The 19,675-nt window shown below is 49.9% G+C and overlaps 1 protein-coding gene across 4 annotated transcripts in view; it reads left to right on the forward strand.

Moving 5' to 3' along the window:
- The first annotated feature begins 394 nt into the window (after window positions 1-394).
- Window positions 395-19,675, forward strand: part of LOC126532041 (protogenin-like) — a 276,850-nt gene continuing 257,569 nt past the window's right edge. For all 4 annotated transcript variants that reach the window (XM_055070924.1, XM_055070926.1, XM_055070925.1 and 1 more), the window contains exon 1: window positions 395-576. In XM_055070924.1, coding sequence (XP_054926899.1) covers window positions 510-576 — 67 coding nt within the window. In that variant the 5' untranslated portion in view covers window positions 395-509. The remainder of the gene's footprint in view (window positions 577-19,675) is intronic.

Consider the following 19,675-nt stretch of genomic DNA (forward strand, 5'->3'; position numbering starts at 1 on the left):
GGATGCGCACTTATTCTTTGTAGTTTGTAGGAGGGCGTATAAAACTCGTATCGCCTAACCGAAATCCAAAAGTACGCAGCTCTCACGCTGTACAAAAACACTATTAAAATGCAGCGGATCTCAGTTCCCCTTACATCTTCGTTCTGCTTTCCGGGCTTTTGCGCCTGGTGTTGCCAACCCCTCTAAATTCTGCACATGCCTTTATAAAATGTTTAATTATCGCTTTAAACAACGGTAATATGAACTAGTGTGAACTATTTGACCGATTTTTTGTACAAAAAGCACGACACATTCGAGTGACAAACGAAAAAGCAAACAACGGTGGCGAGGAGGTCGAGTGCGCGGGGGGTGAGCGTTGTGAAAGGAATAGCCCCTGTGGAAGAGCGGCCGCACGACTCGCTGTGTGCGCGTGTGTGCGTGTGTATTCGTATGCGCGCGTGTGGATCTGGTCGGGCCGCGGGATTTAATTGTGTGGGTGATTCTATGGAGTATCTGCAGTTGATGGATTTATGGCGTCGAGAATCACGTTGCTGTGTTGTCTGCTAACGGTAGCGTCGTCGAGTTCCTGCGACAAAGGTAAGCGCGCTTGACGTTTTGTATTTTTCGCGCCCTCCCTTGTGTGTGTTGCCTGCGCCGATGAGCGGACCAAGGGGGGTGCGGAAAGAGGGGGGTTGGCTGGTACGGAGGATCCAGGGGCTTGGCGTTGCTTGCGTGTTCTGCCAAGATTGCGGCGATCGCCGTCATGGCAGCGCATATGCGGAATCGCCCGTGGCGGGTTTTCCGTCTTCGCGACGTCAGGTGGTCCGGTGCGGCCGATCGCATTCGGGCAAACAGTCGCGAGCTTTATGAGGTGGTGACGCGGGCTCTTGGGCGCTCGCATGCTGGCCATCCTCGCCGTTGACAGGCGCTGGGCAGCAGCAACGCAGCGATCGGAATGCGCGCAACCGTGTTTACGTTTGAGCAGGTGACACGCTCGTTGCCGCGCACTCGGACTTGCGGCCCTGAGTTCGGAGGCGCGCGCGCTCTCGATATCGGGAGTTTTTTTGCGTGCGGCGATGCTGTGAGGCAACGGCCATCGCACCGCCGCAGCGTCTCTTTCCGCGGCGCCCCCCTTGCTCCCCCGGTTTGATCTTGTTTGCCCGATTCCAGCGCGCGTCCCCTCCGCTGGCTGCGAGTAAAAAAGAGAAAACTGGTATTGCGACAGCTCCGGCATGGTGTATAATGCTTGCGCGGGTCCAGCGTCGATGCTAGCGTGCCGAGTTCGCCCGAACATCTGCAGCAGCGGCGCGTTTCACCGACTACTAGCGGCGAAATTGTGCTGTCGCAGTTGCGCGTAACATTCTCCTAAACGTGGTTTCGCGAGCCCACCGGCGAATGTTCGCTGCGCGTAAACAAAGAGACGCGCAGCAGCGGAAACTTCTTGCTCGGCTCTGACGCAACCCGAGCCGCCGGCCTGTTGTGATACCGTTCTTTATTCGACATTCTTTCCTGACCTCATTTATTAACGGTGAGGAAGGAAAGGAGCTTTGAAACAGCCGTGCGTACCGCGTTCTGTTTGCTTGGCGTTCGCGGGTCACTGTGTTCATTGATGTCCCCGAGCAACGCTAAAACTGGGACAAGAAGGGCGTGATCTTGTAGCCCGCGCTAGTTTTCCTCCGCATGCCGAGGCATGTGTGTTTTGTTGGTTGCGCACGGCACGTTTATGAAACGATTGTGTTGTGACCTGTTGTAGCGGTGAGGGGCGCACGCTGCGTTGCGTTTGCTCCAAGGAAGCCTTCGCTTATTGCTATTTATTTGGCAGGCAAACGAACTGCCGTCGAGTTTAAGTCGCGGTTCCGCGCATTTTTCTCTGGTGGGTTTACGCTGGTGTTTTAGATATTTGCTTCATGACCAGCCAGGTCGCAGGCGGGGGAGAGGTTCGCAGAGATCGGTGTTCGAAACACCGCTTTGCCTGAATGATTGTCGAAGAGTTTGTCTATTGGTGCTTTTAGTGCGCTGTTAAATCGCGAGTTTGAAGCGTGGATGGAAAAACGGAAAGCACGTCGGAGATGCGCTTTCGCGGGCGGTTCTCTAGATCAATTTGTCCTGGAGAAACAATCTGCATTTTACTGGTCGATTGATTGGTCACCAGTCGAACATTCAGCCTTGAAATGGGTCTTCATCGAATAATTGGCGCGTAGGCTCACTTGGCGCCACGTTTCATAATCCGCGAGTTTAAGCTGATTGGCGTGTGTCGAATAGACTCTAATATTTTACTATTTTCTGATGCCGTGACGTATTTACGCGGCACTGGGGCGATAAGTAGTACGTGTCCTGCATGAACCGGTGCCCTAAATGCCGGTACACTTTGTCATAGCATTATATGCACTGCAGCCTTGTTCGCCTTGTGAGGTCTCTTTATCGAGGACTGAAAACATATTCCCAACTCAAGGTTACTGCTATCGTTCTCGTTAGCCATAAGCGATCGTTCTGTCCGTGCTGCCTCACACGAGGTAATCCGTTTTTAGGCGGGTCTATGATGAGTAAACGAATAAACGAAACTGAAAACGTTCGGTATATACGTGCCACTGTGCAAAATCTTATGTTTTTTCTTGCCACAGCCTCCTTTCTCATCCATCTGATACGAATCTCATTTTCGTGTCTCATGAATGAATTCACTGCATGTGGTAGAAGCCTGACGGGCCGCAATGCCATTTGCTTCGGCCGTGTAACCTAATCTGTGCTTTCGATAGAACTCAGGCCCAGTGAGCGATCGTTGCCCAGCGAAACATATTCATGGAGGGAAACATTTCTGACACCGACCTTATTATTATTATTTGAACACCTCACAACAGCAGTGTCGGCGCGCGTGGCCTGTTCCGTTCTTGTCTGATCACCCGCGCTTGGCAGTGTGCGTGCGGCCTGTGACCACAGCGCATGCGTAGAACTAAGCTGAGCGAATAGTCGTTTCTCACTCGACGCGTTGCGCAATTAAAAAGAAAAAAAAAGGGTGGGGGGGGGGGGTAGAACAGTGAAATGGCCATCTGCTTTGAAATGTGTCACAAATGTAGCTGATTCTTTTGTCAGAAACGCCCGCTTCCCCCTCACCGCCCCACTATAGCTTCGGCTTCACCCGCTGCCAAGCGGTAATCAAGTTGCGCGTGGGTGAGCACGTTGTGTGCACTATGGCGTTTTGCCGCTGTTACTTCTTCCTCTAAGTGTTTGTTTTTCCTTTTCCTGGCCTGCGCGCTCGGTGCTGTGGCGGCGGTCGAGCGCTCGCCTTCCTCTACGATGGGCAGCAGAAGCAGCGGCCCTAATGTATTCCGCGCAGCGGCGAATGGCAGCGTTCGGTCCGCTCACACCGGAATAAGGAAATGGCGGCCGCCTTTAATCAATACTGCGCGGCGGAAGAGAGAGCGAAGCCTTTTGTCGTCGTCTCTCCTCCGTCCACTTCACTCTGCAACTGGCGCGCTTCCGTCTTCTGCTACGCGAGCTTCGATTTGCGCGAGTTTTGTTGACTGCAGAAGCAGCGATAACTGGCGCTCTTCGCCGAAGTGTTCGGCGTAGTGTGTGCCATGCTGTGCTCTCGTTCATTGGCTTGCATGCCTCCCAGCACCCCCTCACGTCGTCCTTACTTGGCTCGGCTCTGCGACGCTGCACCTTTCCCTCTTGTTCCCCGCGGGCGATTAACTGGCCATTAGTTCCGCGCGGAACGTAGCTTACCGCCGTTACACTGCGAGGGGAGAGAGAAAGACTGTCGGCCCGCTTGTATTGCTCTTCGTGCCCGCGCGCACGCCACGTCATTGCGTTTGTAAGGCGCCTGGTTGCTCTTGAACCGGTAGTCGGGAAGATAGCGGCGGCTGTATGGCCGACTTGCAAGTCGTCTAGGTGGCGTTGCTTGCAACCGGGTTGCGAATGTGAGGCACAGCCATGACGGGTGGTAGCGGTGGGAGCGGACGAAAAGCGGCGTGCCTCAATTAAGGCGAATGATACTACACCCAGCGCTCTTAGGCGGCGATTCGCTTTGTTGCACGTTGTTGGATGCGCGTCGGCGCAGGCCGAGCCCAATTCCCACGGCATAGATAGTTTTCATTGACGTTACCGTGGCCGCCACCTTAGGGTACTAGTTCGTCGAAAAGCTGCGTAAACAATAAACCTGACAGTACGATAGCACGAAAGGCGCGTGCGCTGAGCGACAAACCGATAAAAGTGATAATCTGGTGAACGCGCTTGATCTAAGAAAAATCAAAATGGTGTGTACGCGTAATGACAAGATGCACTGACGTTATCATGGCCGCCATGTTTGGGTACACCACGACAAGAAGCTGCGTTCGCGACGTAACATGATATATATATATATATATATATATATATATATATATATATATATATATATATATATATATATAGTTTCGGTTTCACCGATTACAACTCGCATACACATGGCCCCCTCACACCCATCCTGTGCATTGCAGCGAAGGCTAGGCCTCGTCTCAGCCAATCAGCAACGAGAAAACGAGAACAGGTTGTGTGTTCCAGAAGAGGGAGGTGGGCTCGCCCATTGCGCGCTTCTAGGTCGCTATATCGTAGCGATGCCATTTTCGATGCTAATGTCTTTTAGAGATTTTTGTGTTCGTGAGTTGCCACGTTCGACGCTCCGCACGGGGCGCGGCTTCGCTTGACCACTTGCGAGCGCAAAGAGCGCGGAAAGGGATTAGGATCGAAAAAGGCATCGCTGCAGAATAACGGCCCTAATCCTTCCGTGGAGCTTCCATTCCGCGGCGTCGCGCAAAAGGCGATCGGCGACGGACGGTGTAGGAGCCCACCTTCTCGTATACCTATTCTGGTTGGCTGCCGCAGCCTATATCGTCGCTTCATTGCACCTATGCTCCATCTCACAAGTCGCTTTCAGCGCTGCCAAAGGTAGGAGGCGCCCACAGGCAATATCACTCCGCAGCGGAATGATATACTTCCGTGCGTAACTGTCTGATTAATGGCAGAAGTAGTTCTTTTTTTTTCACCTTTATTTTTGCTTGTTACACGGTACGTTGCAGCCATTTGTGATAGGACCGTTGCGCGCGCAAGTACACGTCTTATACCGCGAATTCAGCAGTCGCTGAGCAGATTACGCTGCGCTAACACATATCGAGGAGCATTCGGACTTCGTACTGGCTAAGGAATCTTGCAGCTCCTATAATGCTCCAAACTAATTGTGATACCGGAGCGTAGCAGCTGAGATAGCCAGCGTACCTGTTGACTCTCCTGAATTTTCCATAAATCTTACGAATGTGGGCTCGTTCTACGATGTTACGAACGGTTTCATAAAGTTCACAAAAATATATTTCGTTCCGATCATACCCTTGCAAGTTTCGCGATTGTGAAAGGGTACCGAGTGGTATACCTTCTGTTGACGAGTTCGCCTGAAACAGGCGATATCGTTAACAACAAAGGCACTGCGATCTAAAAGCTGTGTTTCTTGTCAGTTTGCGCTGTTCCAACTTTGCTGCTCCTTTTGAGCTGTGTCTGATGGTAAATCACCGTGAATAATAAAGTGCGTATGTTTCCTGCGAAAGGTGTGTGTGTGTGTGTGCTCAAGGTACACACCCGAGCGTGCTGATCTATCCTCCGCCTTTCCGTTGTAGCCTCGTAGGGAGTTGTTTATAAGGAATCTTTCAAGCTCATTGGTTGGCAGGCATAAAACAGAGGACTGTTTCACACTCTGCGATCGGTAGCTATCGCGGAGACGAACAAGAATGTATAAATATATGTGCGGCGTTTGTGCTCGCGATGTCAGACCGCTTATACACGTTGCCGGTCGCAGTTGCGCATTGCGCTGTAAGCAGTGGCGGTGAACATCGCGCGCGTGATTGGTTATTAGGCGAACAATCAGCAGCAGCTACTCCCTCCCCCGCGGGTCACGCAATCCATCGTTCCGCTAATTGATCTTGAGCATGCTGCGGGCTGCGAGTCCAATGCGCGCACCGCGCTTTGTGGTGCGCGCATTGGTCCGCCCCCGATATCCGCCCTCTTTTCGTTCGTGTATATATGCCTCGTGGCGCTGCGCCCTGCGTTTGTCGACCACGCGTTGAATTGGGGACGGAGCGTTATTACGCTCTCGGATCCGTATATGCGTACAGGCCGGAGATACGCTTCGTCGGGCACGTCTAATTACCTCGCCAGCAGCGACCGGCGGTCGTGCTCTTCTTGCTTTCCACTTGGAAGCTGCGGGGGGATCGAGAGTCCTTCGGAAATCGCGCGGGCGCAGGGCTGTTCTGCGGGTTATCGGCAGCGGCGCACATTCGTTTCGTTAAGCGGCAACGTGTTTCTGTGCGGGATCGGCGGATCGTAGCTGTGGGTTCGTTTGCGGATGGAACTTTTTTCTCGAGACCTTATAGTACTGCTTCGCCTCCTGTTTTTTGTGCAGACGTTTTATATGTAGATTACCTTAGCGGAATATATAACCGCGGGGGGTATATAGCGGTCGTACCCGCTCTTGTGCCGAGTGGTTATCATCGAGTGTGATGAACCATGTGTGTCGGCTTGTCGGGAACAGGAGCTTTCTTTGAAGGAACACGTACTCGCGAACTCGCGGTATGTTGAACGCGCTTTGCCTCAGGGTGCCCGACAGGTAGCTGGCAATCTCAATATATCGGATATTTGTATGCGGGTTTCGTGGCCGTCTTTGCAGTACAATGCATCTGTTGAGTTTAGACGAAGAATTTAGAATGAAACAACTGAATACCCTGTACAACAACTGAATACCCTGTTGCTGCCTCCGTTTTTTTTTTTTTTTCGTTTTTTTCTAACGTACCGGCATAGCCCGAACTGCCGGGCGAGATGGTCTTCGCGGCAGTCTTCAAAGAACTGCTTTGTTCGCTGATTCTTCTAGTGCCGCTCTAAGCGAAGCGGTCACCGCAATTCCAGTCTGTTGTTGCATTCGAAAAACTCTTATCCTCCACATCACTCTTGTATACCTTTCGAGTACATCGAACGTTTTCCTTGTTTTGAGCTGTATATCACTCTTTTTCCATCGTTCCTTTTTAACTTCCTCTGCGCACGCTATAGCCTGTGTGCGAAATTCGCCAGGGTTTCAGGATTGTCTGCACGTACGTAGCAGGTTCTCTTGTAAGCAAGCTTCTTTTTGTTGAGAGTGCTTGTGTGGAGAAGCCCGTTTCTGTCAGTTCCTATACAGTATAGACTCCCCGTAATTAGGCCCTTGCCGGGACCGCATGGTTTAGTCGAATAATCCGAAAGGTCGAATTAAGAAATTGCGGCTGAATGAGCGAATTCAAATCTTGTTAATTGCTTGAAGTGTAGTTAGTAATGCCACTTGGCTTCTTCCCCTTCAAGTGCGAATCAACCAGCATGCGGCGAAGAGCGCCTACATATTTAGACGACATATCAGCGTTGGACTGACGCGTTGCTGACAGTGTCGTCGTCAGTGAGTGGCCCTGAAATCTCAGCACTGTCGTTGACGCTGACGAAATCCTGAAAAGAGAAAAAAGAAGTAGCGCGCCGTCTCCAGAATGTCTTGTTTTCAGTGTTTAAGTAACCTCTAAGCGCATGAGGGAGCGGCGGTTGAGGTTTGTGGGGGTCGAATTAAACAAAGCAGCACGCTGTTGCGTTTTAACTACATGTACGTTGTGCATTTAGCTGATACACACACACACACACACACACACACACACACACACACACACACACACACATATATATATATATATATATATATATATATATATATATATATATATATATATATATATATATATATATATATATATATATTTCATTCTTCAGTCTTGCACCAACCGGCTGAGGTTTCGGCCTTGTGGAACGAAACGAGTTTTCCTTCCGTGGCAATGTGGGGTTTCTAGCCGGGACATTTCAGTGTGGTCAAATTCAACACAAATCGAATTAACCGAAGTCGAGTAAACGGCGGTGCACTGTATATACACCCGCATTGGATGTCGCAGCGCGATCGTGGGCAATGATGACGCGGGCATGCACAAGCCAGAGCAAAGCGTCACCTTTTCGTTACTCTAATGGCGTGACAATCTACTTTTTTTTTTTTTTTTATTGACTGCGCTTCGCATTGTTTCTGCGCGCATAGCAGAAATATACAAACTAAACAGCTAATTATTATTTTTTTCGGCACTTAAACAGAATAAGGTATGTTATTCCCTGAAGAAACTCGAGATTCCCACTGTCCGACGGCTGATGACGCAACACGAGAGGTTCTTGCGTCACGGCTGTTGGTAAAACTATCGCCGGACAGCACGGAGGACGCGCTTGAGGTCGGCTTCCTCCTCGGGTAAACATTATTGCTACTGTTGCTCGGTGCGCAAACATAAGACATACTTGAAGGGTAAAAAAAAATATGGGGGGGGGGGGGGGGGGGGGAGACGAACATGTTGGTAATTGCAGGCATAAGGGCCACAAGGCCTTGCTTGTCGAGTCAAAATGGGATAGTAACAGTGTGAATAAAAAAAAATAAAAGAACAGATGAATTTGGAAATAGAGACGCAATAAAGCTGACATGCCGGCGACATTGTTGGTTCTGTAACGTGCCACTGTGCGCTGGGCAAAGCCAAACACTAGGTGAACTGTTTCGTTTTATAGATGTATACATACGGTTTCTTGTGCTTTTAGGTGACATTTCTCTCATCAAATTATTTCGTATACGTATTTCGTATGCCGCCACCCAGCCGGCGTAAGGTTAAGAGGGGAGGATTTGGATGTAAATTTAGCTAAATAAGTTGGGGACGAAAAATCCCCCTTTTCGAGCTTGCACGTATAGCTTCTCCACCGTGCTAAACCATACATGGCGGCCACGATGACATCAGTGCACCATATCATCACGCGTACATCGTTCTGTTTTTTTTTACGGTCCACCGGATTGCCGCTATTACGCATCTGCCGGGCTATCGTGGTGGTATACGTTTCTTGTCACGCGTCAGCTTTGCTATCACGTACCTTAAGACGGCGGCCACGAATACGTCAGTGCAAACTGTCCATTCGTGATCGCGTGACTCGGCATCCAAAGCGTCGCGCGCACGGTGTTTATTATTATATCTTACGTCGGTCCTATCCGCGCCCGTTACGGACTAACGTAATTTCGTTCTGTCGCCAGCTGTCCGGCCAGCTCCGCGAGTTTGAGTTCACTACCGCGCTGGTGTTTATGTTAGGGGTCGTGCGCTGCACGCCCGATATGATAATACGCATTATGGCAGCGCAAACGCATTCCATTAAGCCCAAGTTCGTTAAGTTTGTCCGCTGGGAACGGAGCGAGTGTTTGAACGACTAGCGGCGGAGTGGAACGCAGATGTTTTACCTCTTTCTATTTTTTTTTTACCCGCATATAGTTGGATAATAAAGAAAACGAAAACTATTTAACGGACGACTAAGCGCTCACTACGTGCCCGTGCCTCTGGGCCGTCCGGTATAGCGGCAGTGCGTCGGTTGCGACAGGTTAATAATTAAATCCAAACTGCTTGAACGACCATCTGAGTCGTTAATTACGGGATGTTGGTAATTACTTTCGTCGTCGCAGACCCGCTCTAGACTCGCGTACCGTCTTTCCATTATTATTACTATTATTATTTGTTTCTATTCTTTCCCCGGTTGCTCATGTGCGTCGACCGAGTACAGGTTATGTTTGCAGCGCCAGGTGGCAGGCGTGTTCTGAAAACTGTAGGGGCCTCACGTCGCAGGTTAGTCGAGAAGGATTAGATTTTAAAATACAAACACATCGAGACTCGTTAAGGGAATGCACTCGCGAATCGTGATTCGTTGAAGTAGTTAAATTTAGGGGGAAAAAAAAGAAACTATGCGGGGGAAGGGTTCTACGCGCTCATAGTCTTGGGGAGTCGAAGCCCATTTCGCGGATTGGACCGAACTGTCTTGCAGGACTGATCGATGCAAGGGCACGTTAACACCGAGTACCGGTTAACTCGGTCATGCACAATTAACTGCATTTCGGATAGGGCGTAAGAATCGACGTCATTTCGGTATATGTATTATATGTAGATTAAGTGTGTGTGTGTAAGAGAGAGAGAGAAAAAGTATGTTATGTCTCTCAGAGATTGGGCGGACACTCATCGCTGGAAGTTTCCGTTATATGGATATATTGTCGTTGTTTAGGAGCATTGATGAATTCGTCGATCGGCGGAAGGAAGATGCGCATATCCTTACAAACTTCCTTCGTGTGGCGTAATGTCCCTTTTTTTTTTTTTCGCGAACTTCTTCGAGAATGCCACCACAAGAGAGGCACATCGCAGGAGCGGACTCATCACGAAGAGAATCTGCGGCGAGTATATGTAGTATACAGCGTTTAAATCTCGCGTTCACTAAGTTGAGATGCGTGTTCTGTTTTCTTCTCACTCATGTGTGTACACGACTGGCGCGCGACGCACGCAGCGTTTTTCATATATTGTGCGCTAGGTAAGCCTCGTGTTTATGAACAAAAGTACATCTGAAAAGTGCAGTTAGGTTTCCTCTTCATCGATGTTCAGCGGTTCGAACAACACAGTCCTTGCGAAGTAACTTCTGAAAGCTTGGCTAAGTGTGTTGATGTTGGCTTCGGATAAAATTTCTAGCAAAAAGTGTTTTTTTTTGGGGGGGGGCAGAAGGGGAGGATGAGAGGCTAGCGCCACCGGATCATTGTGACGTCACACTTCGCCGCTTGTTTGTTTGTAATTTTCGTTCGTCTACAAGCTCTGCACGGTGCATTCTTATGGGAGGCACCAGGCTCTCATGGGTAGCTTGACACTAGGGCCAAAGGTACGGGCTGAAGGAGATCCTGACAGCGACGAGGCAAGAGGTAGCCAAAGAAGAATGCGTTTACTTCTTAGCGAGGACGGTGTGTGATGAAGAAAAGGCGCTGAACGCCGCTGGCGCCGGCCTTTTATGTCCACCGGAGGTTGCAGCTCTGCTTGACCGGGCGCGTCCAGTTTGACCGAGAGGGGTGCCGGCAAGGGAGAGAGCACTGAAGGGGGGAGGGGGGGGGGGGGGACTGCGCGTTCCGACTTGCCCGCACCTCGGCGTTGAAGCGTCACCGGGGGAAGCCTTTGCGGTTGGGGCCGCAGCGTGTTCGTCGCAGCTTCTCCGCCGGGGTTGAAGTCTCTATCGCTATGTGGGAGGGTTGCAGCCACTGTTCAGAGGGATGCCTTTTCGTCATCACACACCGTTATCGCTAAGAAGTAAACGCATTCTTCTTTGGCCCTACCTCTTACCTCGTCACTGTCAGGATCTCCTTCAGCCCGCACCTTTGGCCCTCGTGTCACGCTACCCATGAGAGCCTGGTGCCTCTCATGACAGCGTGAAGAAATGTTGCGAGCAAGGCTGTGTGCAGTCCACATTGTGAAGAGACACCGAATAGAACACGCACGCACACACACACACACACACACACACACACACACACACACACACACACACACACACACACACACACACACACACACACACACACACACACACACACACACACACACACACACACACACACACACACTCTCTCTCTCTCTCTCCATCCGAGAGGGTTGCCAGCAAGACTGCGTATAATATATATATTAGCTGTATCAGTAAATCAGTTTGAGCTGTTTTAGTAAATTATCTTTCTACGATACAAAAAAAAAAGAAAAAGCACCGACTCCTATCGTAAGAATAGGCTTGCTAAACCAGAAAGGGGGCAAAGACGAAAGGAGCGGTAACCGGACGCCGCTTTGAAGTTAAGAGGAAGCTTTCGCTCGGGCCCAACTCCGACGCGGCCTAATCAAATGCATGTAAAACGCAAATCGTTTTTATGGTATAACCCCTGGACCGATTTTAATGAAATATTTTGCATTTGAAAGAGAAAGTTATATTCTAGTGACTGTTGGAAGCGGAATTTCGATTTGGGGCTTGAATTTTCTTAAAAAGATGTTCAAATATTTGACCGTTTGAAAAACATAGAAGCACGAAGTTGACAAATTCATAGCTCTGCATAAAGAACTGATATCGCGGTTCTGTAAACTGCATCCATTAGATCATTCAAAGCGGACAAATTCGATGTCATTGTACATCTTACGTGAATTTGTTACGTTGGTTACAAGGGTTCTGCAAAAGTTGTATTTCCCTATTACTAATTTTTTTTATATTCGTGTAACATATCAATTTTGTCCGCTTTAGATGTACTATTAGATACAAGTCACAGAATTGTATTATCATTTTTCGTTGTTGAGTTACAGAGTTGTGAACTTGATAGTTTCGTTTTTGAAAATTTTCGATTTTTGCCAATATTTAATAAAAAAAATTGACGACCCAACTCGAAAATTCGAAACCAACAGTCACTAGCGTTTAAGCTTTTCTTTTAAATGCAACAAACCTCGTCAAATTTGGTGCAATGGTTGCCGAGAAAAACATTCTCCGTTTACATGTATTTAGATAGGAGCACCCGAGCTAAAGCTTCTTAATTCGCGCGCCATCTTGCCGTGACGTCACGGAGATTGGCGGCGCCTATTCGGGGCTTAGTTAATTTGTTATCGTAAAGATGGGCTACATCGCATTATAAAATAAACAAAGTCTGAACTTGGCATATATCAAGATCCTTTACTAACCGCACTGACCCAAATAAAGAGAGGGGGGGGGTACTTCAGAATTTGTGACGTCACGCTGACGCACCGGTGCTGGGGTACGCGGCGCGAAATTCAAGAAATGTAACATTGATGAATACGTAACCTTGATGTATACCTAGATTGATGAATCAGTGATGATAATCATTTTATCTTCTTATAGCCTCTCACCGCGAAATTAACCAAAATAATGTTAACACTTTGTCAGCCTATAATCGTTAGGGTGTCTCTGTAGTGTTCCTTGCTAAGAAATTTTTTTCTCTCTCCTTGTTCTTGTAAACATTATAGTTGACAACTATCTCGGGGCTCGAACTTGGCCTTCGCAGTGTAGTCGGTGCGTCGGTTGGTTTAGACAAATTTGTCTTCTGCGTAAGCTCCTGCGCCGTCCGGAAACGGCCGCGAACTATCTTGTTTGTCCACAGCACTACGTCATCACACCCATTGTTCGCTGCCGGAACGACGCACCCCTTGCGAAACTCTCGAAGTCGTTCTAAACGTGCCAGGAACCTGACATTACCCTCACTTCCGACGTTGAAACATGTAGTTTAGGCTTTGCCAACGTCTGTAGATCATATTAAGAGAGAGGGAGAATTCCCACCGCGCTTGTTGATTCATTATTTGGGATGTATGTATGGATGGATGGATTTGGCCAGATGCTTTGGGAAAGAAAGAAAAACGTTTATTTAAAAATAAATAAATGAAATGCAACTCCTATGGTGCTTCGGTGAGGCGTGTCTAGATTGTAGGTTTATTGTTTCGCTCCTCAACAGATATAGTATCATGGCCTCGTGTATAGTTTTCCGGTGGCCAGGGTCTCTCTTGGAAGGTTCCACTCGTTTCATGCAACGGGCGACCTTCGTTGCCCGACCAAGAATGAGAAACGAAGGCGCCGTGGTTGCTTGATTAGTAGCTGTGCTGTTGGGCTGCTAAGCACGAGGTCGCGGGATCGTGTGCCGGCCACGGCGGCCGCATTTTGGTTGGGGCGAAACGCGGAAACACCCGACTTAGGTTAAGGAAGCCCATGTGGCCGAAATCGTTCCAGAGCCCCCCACTACGGCGTGCCCCATAATCGTATCGTGGTTTTGGCGCGTAAAGCCCGGTAGTTTAATGAGAAAGGAAAATGTAGGGACGAAATACAGATAGTGCAACAACGGACGGCCACGTCTCTTGTCACAAGGGTCCCACGGTCGGTGGTGCGCTACGGTCTAAGTGGTTGCGTCAGCCGTGGACGGACGCGGGATCGAATGGTCGTTGCCGAGTTGGTCGCTTTCGAGAAGTCTGGGTCGTCGCGTCGGCAAAGAATTTATTTGCCCGTCGAGTTCACGCTACTGCGTCAGGTCGCGTCGCCTCGCACAGCCTGCGCCCGGGGAGGCTCGCATGGAGGGTGCATGCCCGCTTGAGGTGCACACTGTAGGCCTCGCGGACGTTCCCGAGGAGGCGACTGCGGGAAGCGCGAATTCCACCAGCGCATTCTTCTCCTGCCCGGTTCTGTAGAAAACTAGTGCGGCGGTGTAACTACGTTGACGTGGCAGTTCCATACCTGCCTGCTCTGCCGAATTTCCCGTGAAGGTTAGTGGTCTGGCTCGTTCTATAGTTTTACGAACGAGGAATTTTGTTGGCGAAATAGTTTCGCCCGTCGCGATCTCCTAGCGTACCAGTGGGTGACCTAATTGTGATTGTGAAAGAACACCAGAGGAGTGCCTGCAATTCCATGAATCCATGGCGTCAGGTCGCGCTGCCACAGGAACTTCGTCTCGTCCTCACCAATCGTTTTTCGTTTTTGTGTCTTTTCTGGCTTATCGAGCCTGCTCTCACGGTAGCAGTGAATTTTTTCCCCAGTATTGTAGGAGCGTAATTTACGAATATATCATGTCGACTTATTATTTTAAGGTCTTGTAGTCCATCAACGTAAGTAATATCTCTGTTACGCCAGAACGCATTCGCGCTGTTACCCCAAAGCCCAGACTCTGCCCGGATTTTGCAGGGGCCCGAACCTTGCTTACGCAAGCCGAACGCCGCCCTCTTGCGTCTCCTAATGCACACCTCTCTGTCTAGAGCTGTCAGTCATCCAGACTTGAGAGTGGGCTGGTTGATATTGCGTGATTGATAAACTTAAGTCTATCATTCACCAGTGGCAGCTTGGCGACGTTTGAGTTCTGGCGCTCTGCCTCGCGCGCAGGAGCCGGTATAATGAAAGTGTGGATGGGAAGTTGTAGGGTCGAACAAAATAATTAAAAAACGCACAAAACACAGAGGGTGGTGCTGGAGGGAGAGGGCGGGAGGGGGGGATCAACCTACCACCTTTGCGGTTTCCGCGGCGGTGGTGCCTTTTCGCCATCGTTTTCCGCATTCTCGTTCGGCTTGGGCTAAAGTGGAGCCTCGCTGGGGTATTCGAGAGAGGGCGCGCAGGCACCTAAATGTGTGCGCGCGACGATCACGCCTCCTCGCCCTTTTCTCTCCCTCTCTCTCTCTTTCCACGACCACGTACGGAAGATTAGCCCTCGGGCGCGGGCGAATGAACTCCCACTTCGTCCGCGCGACCAGCCGCCCGGTTTCTCCCCGCGAATCTGGCCGCCTCGTGGAGGGCCAACGCGAGGCGTTCTGACGTCGTCGAAGTCGCTCTTGGAGGACAGATGCGTTGTTTCCAACCGGAAACTTTGTTTATCGTATACCTCACCTTTCAGACGCACCTCTGTTCCTTCTGAGTGCACGTTAAGGAGACCAGGTGGTCGATATCGACCACCTGGTCGAATCCTCTGCAAGTATACGGTGTATCAACCCCACGAGTCTCTTTTGTGACATGAAAAGAACCCAGTAATCTTTATTTATTGTTATTTTTTTTCACTGAGTTGGAGACCGCTTTCTATTATTGATAACTCGAATTCGACTTGATTAATGCCGCGCTTCAGTGCACCGTGTTGCCAGCTTTGCGGTACAGTGCGCATAAAAAAAAAAAAAAAAACGTAACACACCACCTAGTTTCGGATTGGGCACGGTATTCCGTCGAGGATGGACCGTCACCAGCTTGCCCATATGTCGACCTACAACCATGTCGACCGCACCGTATGTCCGCATCCCTCCCCGCAAGCTGCGTCGAGAGCCGCAACAAGCCGTTGGGGCGTGCCCGCTTGTTTCTGAACAGCCAGTAAAGTCGCGCGTGTTAGTCGCGTTGTCACCGTTCGACCCTTTCGGCATTCATAACACAACCGCTGCGCCACTGTTTTGATGTTGAATCTTTTACCCCCTCCCCTCCCTCGTCCGCGTTCAGCTTGCGCGCTCAAAATCACTGCGCGGCGTCCGCTGCATACGTGACGTGAGCCGTCGAGGGTGGAAAGGATTGGTTTAGGGGAGTGGAGCGTTTCACTCGTTCGGGAACGGCGGCGTTGAGGGCTATATACGGGTACCCCCTCGCAGCCTCGCGGCGGACGTGTCCCGCAGCTTGAGTAAGGGAGGAATCGGGGTCCCGACCTGCCTGACCGTTGTGCGTGCGTGCCTGCTCACGTGTTCTCGTGCAGTCGTGCGTGCCATGCGCAGTGCGTTTTTTTTTTTTTTTTTTTAACCTCTTAACTGCCGCGCCTCCCTGCGCAGCCGTGTGTTGTTCGTGGGCCCAAGGCGTCGCACGGCGGCTGCCTTCCGCCGCCCACCCCCGCCGTGGATCTTGCACCGCGCGCGGGGAGATGTACCGTCCCGGCCACCGAACCTTCCACTGCCCGTGTGCGCTCGTGTAAGGCAGTGTAAGCGCACGCATAGATATCGCGAGCCCAGTATAAGTAGCTCGCGCACGTACTACACGTAAGCCGCCGGGGCGCGCTGGTTTTGCCGCCTGCGCCAAACTGTGCTAGCGTTAAATCGCCTTTCCGGACCGGACCGCTAATGACGGTGCTTTAGCCGACACGGTGCTGTCATTTGGGCGGCACACTCGCCGCGGCGGCGCTCGCTTTGAAAGAGGCGCGCGCTTGTAATCCCATCTACGGCTAGAAAAAAAAAAAAAAAACAGAGAGATAGAGAGAGCACTTACTCCTTTGTTGTCGTTGCGATGTTTAGCATGTGTTACGTGGCAGTGCGGGTGCGGATACTTGTCGGCCGCCGCGTGCAGTAGCTTAATTAGGGCACACCATGCACCGCTCATCCTTTCTCTCTCTCTTTTTTTTCGCCCGTGCGATGGGAATTGCTTCCATTCGCGCTCGCGGAACTCCTTTGTGCGCAAGCTTACTTCATCTGACGTAAATCGTCCGCCCGCGTGTTCACAGCCGCGAGGATTCACTCGCGCTCGCTCACCCGATGCGTAATATTCGCCAGCTCGGATCCAGGAGACCACCAACTATAGCCCTCGTCCAACTGGTCCGGCGGGCAGACGAAGGCCAGCGGAGCCCTGGACTGAGGAACCCGACCACCTCTGATTTCTTTCAGCAAATAAAGCTCAATGAGTCATTGAATGAAGGCCGAAAAGCTCCGGATTTGCGCACTTTATTGCCGAGAAGGAGTAAATATTCGTGGAAGCGCCTGGTCCTGTGGAACTTAGCGCATGATATCGCGTCTATAATTTTGCACTTTGGGCGATGCTGCGCATTTTCTTTTACCTCTGCAGCAGGTACGCACATAGTTTCCTACAAAACGCAATGATTACGCATGTGCGTAAAGACTAATTGCCTTGCTGTGTTTAGGAAACTAACGCTGTTTGGCATAGTTTAAAAAGATAAAGCGTAATAATTAACGTCAGAAGAAGGTTTCAGTCCTCGAGCACGAAAATTAGACAAGTTCGTGCAGTACGCCCCATCGTTTCCATGCTAGCCCAACGGTCGCAGCGCTGCAGTTCCCACTAGTGATTTTTGTAGGAAACGCTAAAAGACGTCTGCCACGTCTGCTTTTCTTCTCTCCTTTTTTTTTTTTTTCTTTCTTTTTTTTTTTTTTTTTTTTAGCGCTGCGTCGTCGTCCTCGTCATCACTTCGTTATCGTCAGCTTCCGCCGTATGGTGAGAAACAAACGATACATTGCACTGAGATTTGGGATCGAACCCTTGCATATGTGGCGATGTCGAGCGGCGAGCCGTACGCTGTAACCCCTGCGCTACCGCTCAGCTTTTCTTTTAGCCTTTTTCTCTTCATGATTGTGTGGAAATGACGTCACCAACGTATAGGCGGACGTTATTTGCATCATATTTGCGCAGACGCGCGCGGAAAACAAACGCGTACACACTATTCCGAAGAGTTCAATGAAAAATCGAAACTCGTGCGGACAAACGCAAGCGTCCAGAAGAAGCGGAGGCCACTCGGGAACGGCATCAAAGGGGCCACGCCACGCGCGTAAGCAGCTTCTTTTCGGCAGGTACGTAGACCTCGTCGACCGAGGTATATATAGCTTAGTGTGTCGGTGGATCGTGCGGCGCCACCTCGTATAACGAATATAGTCCCGGTTACGTAAAGAAATCGCATGGTATACTATTGGCATCCCTTCTTTTTCGAACGGAAGTTTTGTGGCTTGAGAAATCGTTAAGGGTTTCTTTTTTTTTTTTTTCCGCACCACGCGTGCTGTGAGCGTGGCGTCGTCTGCGCATGCGTTTCGGAGGCCACAGCAAGCACTACTGTAGCAGACGAATCATGACGTGCGCATCGCAAAGACAGCGAGAAGGATGGCTATGTATGTGCGCTGCTGTGCCTGCTGCCTGTTGCTCTAAATGAATTTGGTCCTTTTTTTTTTTTTTTTACGAACTTGTCCTTTTCTTGCTTGCTTCCCTGTGTTCATTTCCTGTAATCCGACAGTGAGCGACAGCGTCGCGGTCTCTTTGTTTGCCGTTCTTTCACCTCCTCCTTTCCATTAGCTGGCGCTGCCGCCAAGTAGTGCTTTCTTTTTAATCCCCGTACCGTTGGAATGAGAGTGCGCTGTGTGTGTTAGCGCGACAAACAATAAAACCCGTCGCAACCATTCATTAATTAATTCTCCATTGTGCTAGTGAATAGGAAAGCGCCATCCACGATGACTTAGGGGCTGAGGAGAAGCGACTCTTTTTATGTCCTTTATTTCTTTTTTTTTTCAACTTCCTCTTCTGCTCACGAATATTTTCGTTGCTTTTCGAGGTTGCTCTCTTCTGTCTGGCGTGTGCGTGCGTGCGTGCTTGTTTCTTTCTACCCGTCTGCCATGAAACGCGATACTGCTGTGCCTTTCCTTTACTCTCCTTGTTCGTGCAGCTGGTCCTTTCAATTAATGATTGCCATTAAGCCCGTTTTGTCCTTTGTCCGACAGTGATCTCGGCATTGTCATGTATGTGTGTGTGTTTTCCTTTTTTTGTGAGTGTTGTTGTATTTTAGTCCCATGCGTGCTTCTTTTTGTAATGGTGGGAAAGGGTTCTGGAAGGGGGATCATGATGGTTAAAGGACGTGGCAATTGTAGAAGCAAGAATCCGCGTACGCGCGTTCCTGATGGATGAAGCTATTGTAGAGAAGCGATGTGATCCATTAACCGTTAAGCGCTCCACGCGCTGCCAAAATCAAGAGGAAATTGCAAGAAAAAAAGTAGCGTGAACATTTTATAGCGAAGGTTCAGTGTTCGCGATTTTTATTTCCCCGTGTGTACTTTTTGAAGTTTTTATTAGCACCGGAAAGTCAGGTTTTTTTTTCTATTTCTTTTTTTCATTGGATATATATTTTTTGTCCTGACCAGCTTTCATCAGCTTGTTTCCGGTGGATATTTGGTTAACTTAGAACTTGCCGTTCTTAGTTATCTTTACTTCTTGTCGGTGAAAATCTGGATGACTAACTGTCGACGCCGAACCTTGCTGTTTGTTGGTTATAACTCTGCTGTACAATGCCGCTGTTGTATGAACAATGCACAGGGCCACATACGGAGATGCGGACTATGCAGCGATTGCATTCGGTATTCGAACCCTAGCAGAATGAGAACGCATTCGTAACATTATGCAGGGATCTCCAACTAATATTGCGGGGTCAAGAAAACGTGGCTGCGCATATACGACCCCACCATGTGGTCAGTGGACTTGCCCAGCTTATCCACTGCAGGTCCACTGCAATGGCCGCAACTAAAGATTAGATTTAGCCCGCAACGTGGGCGTTGCGCCACCTGCACCA

Source organism: Dermacentor andersoni, chromosome 5 (genome assembly GCF_023375885.2).
Source record: "Dermacentor andersoni chromosome 5, qqDerAnde1_hic_scaffold, whole genome shotgun sequence".
Taxonomy (NCBI): domain Eukaryota; kingdom Metazoa; phylum Arthropoda; class Arachnida; order Ixodida; family Ixodidae; genus Dermacentor; species Dermacentor andersoni.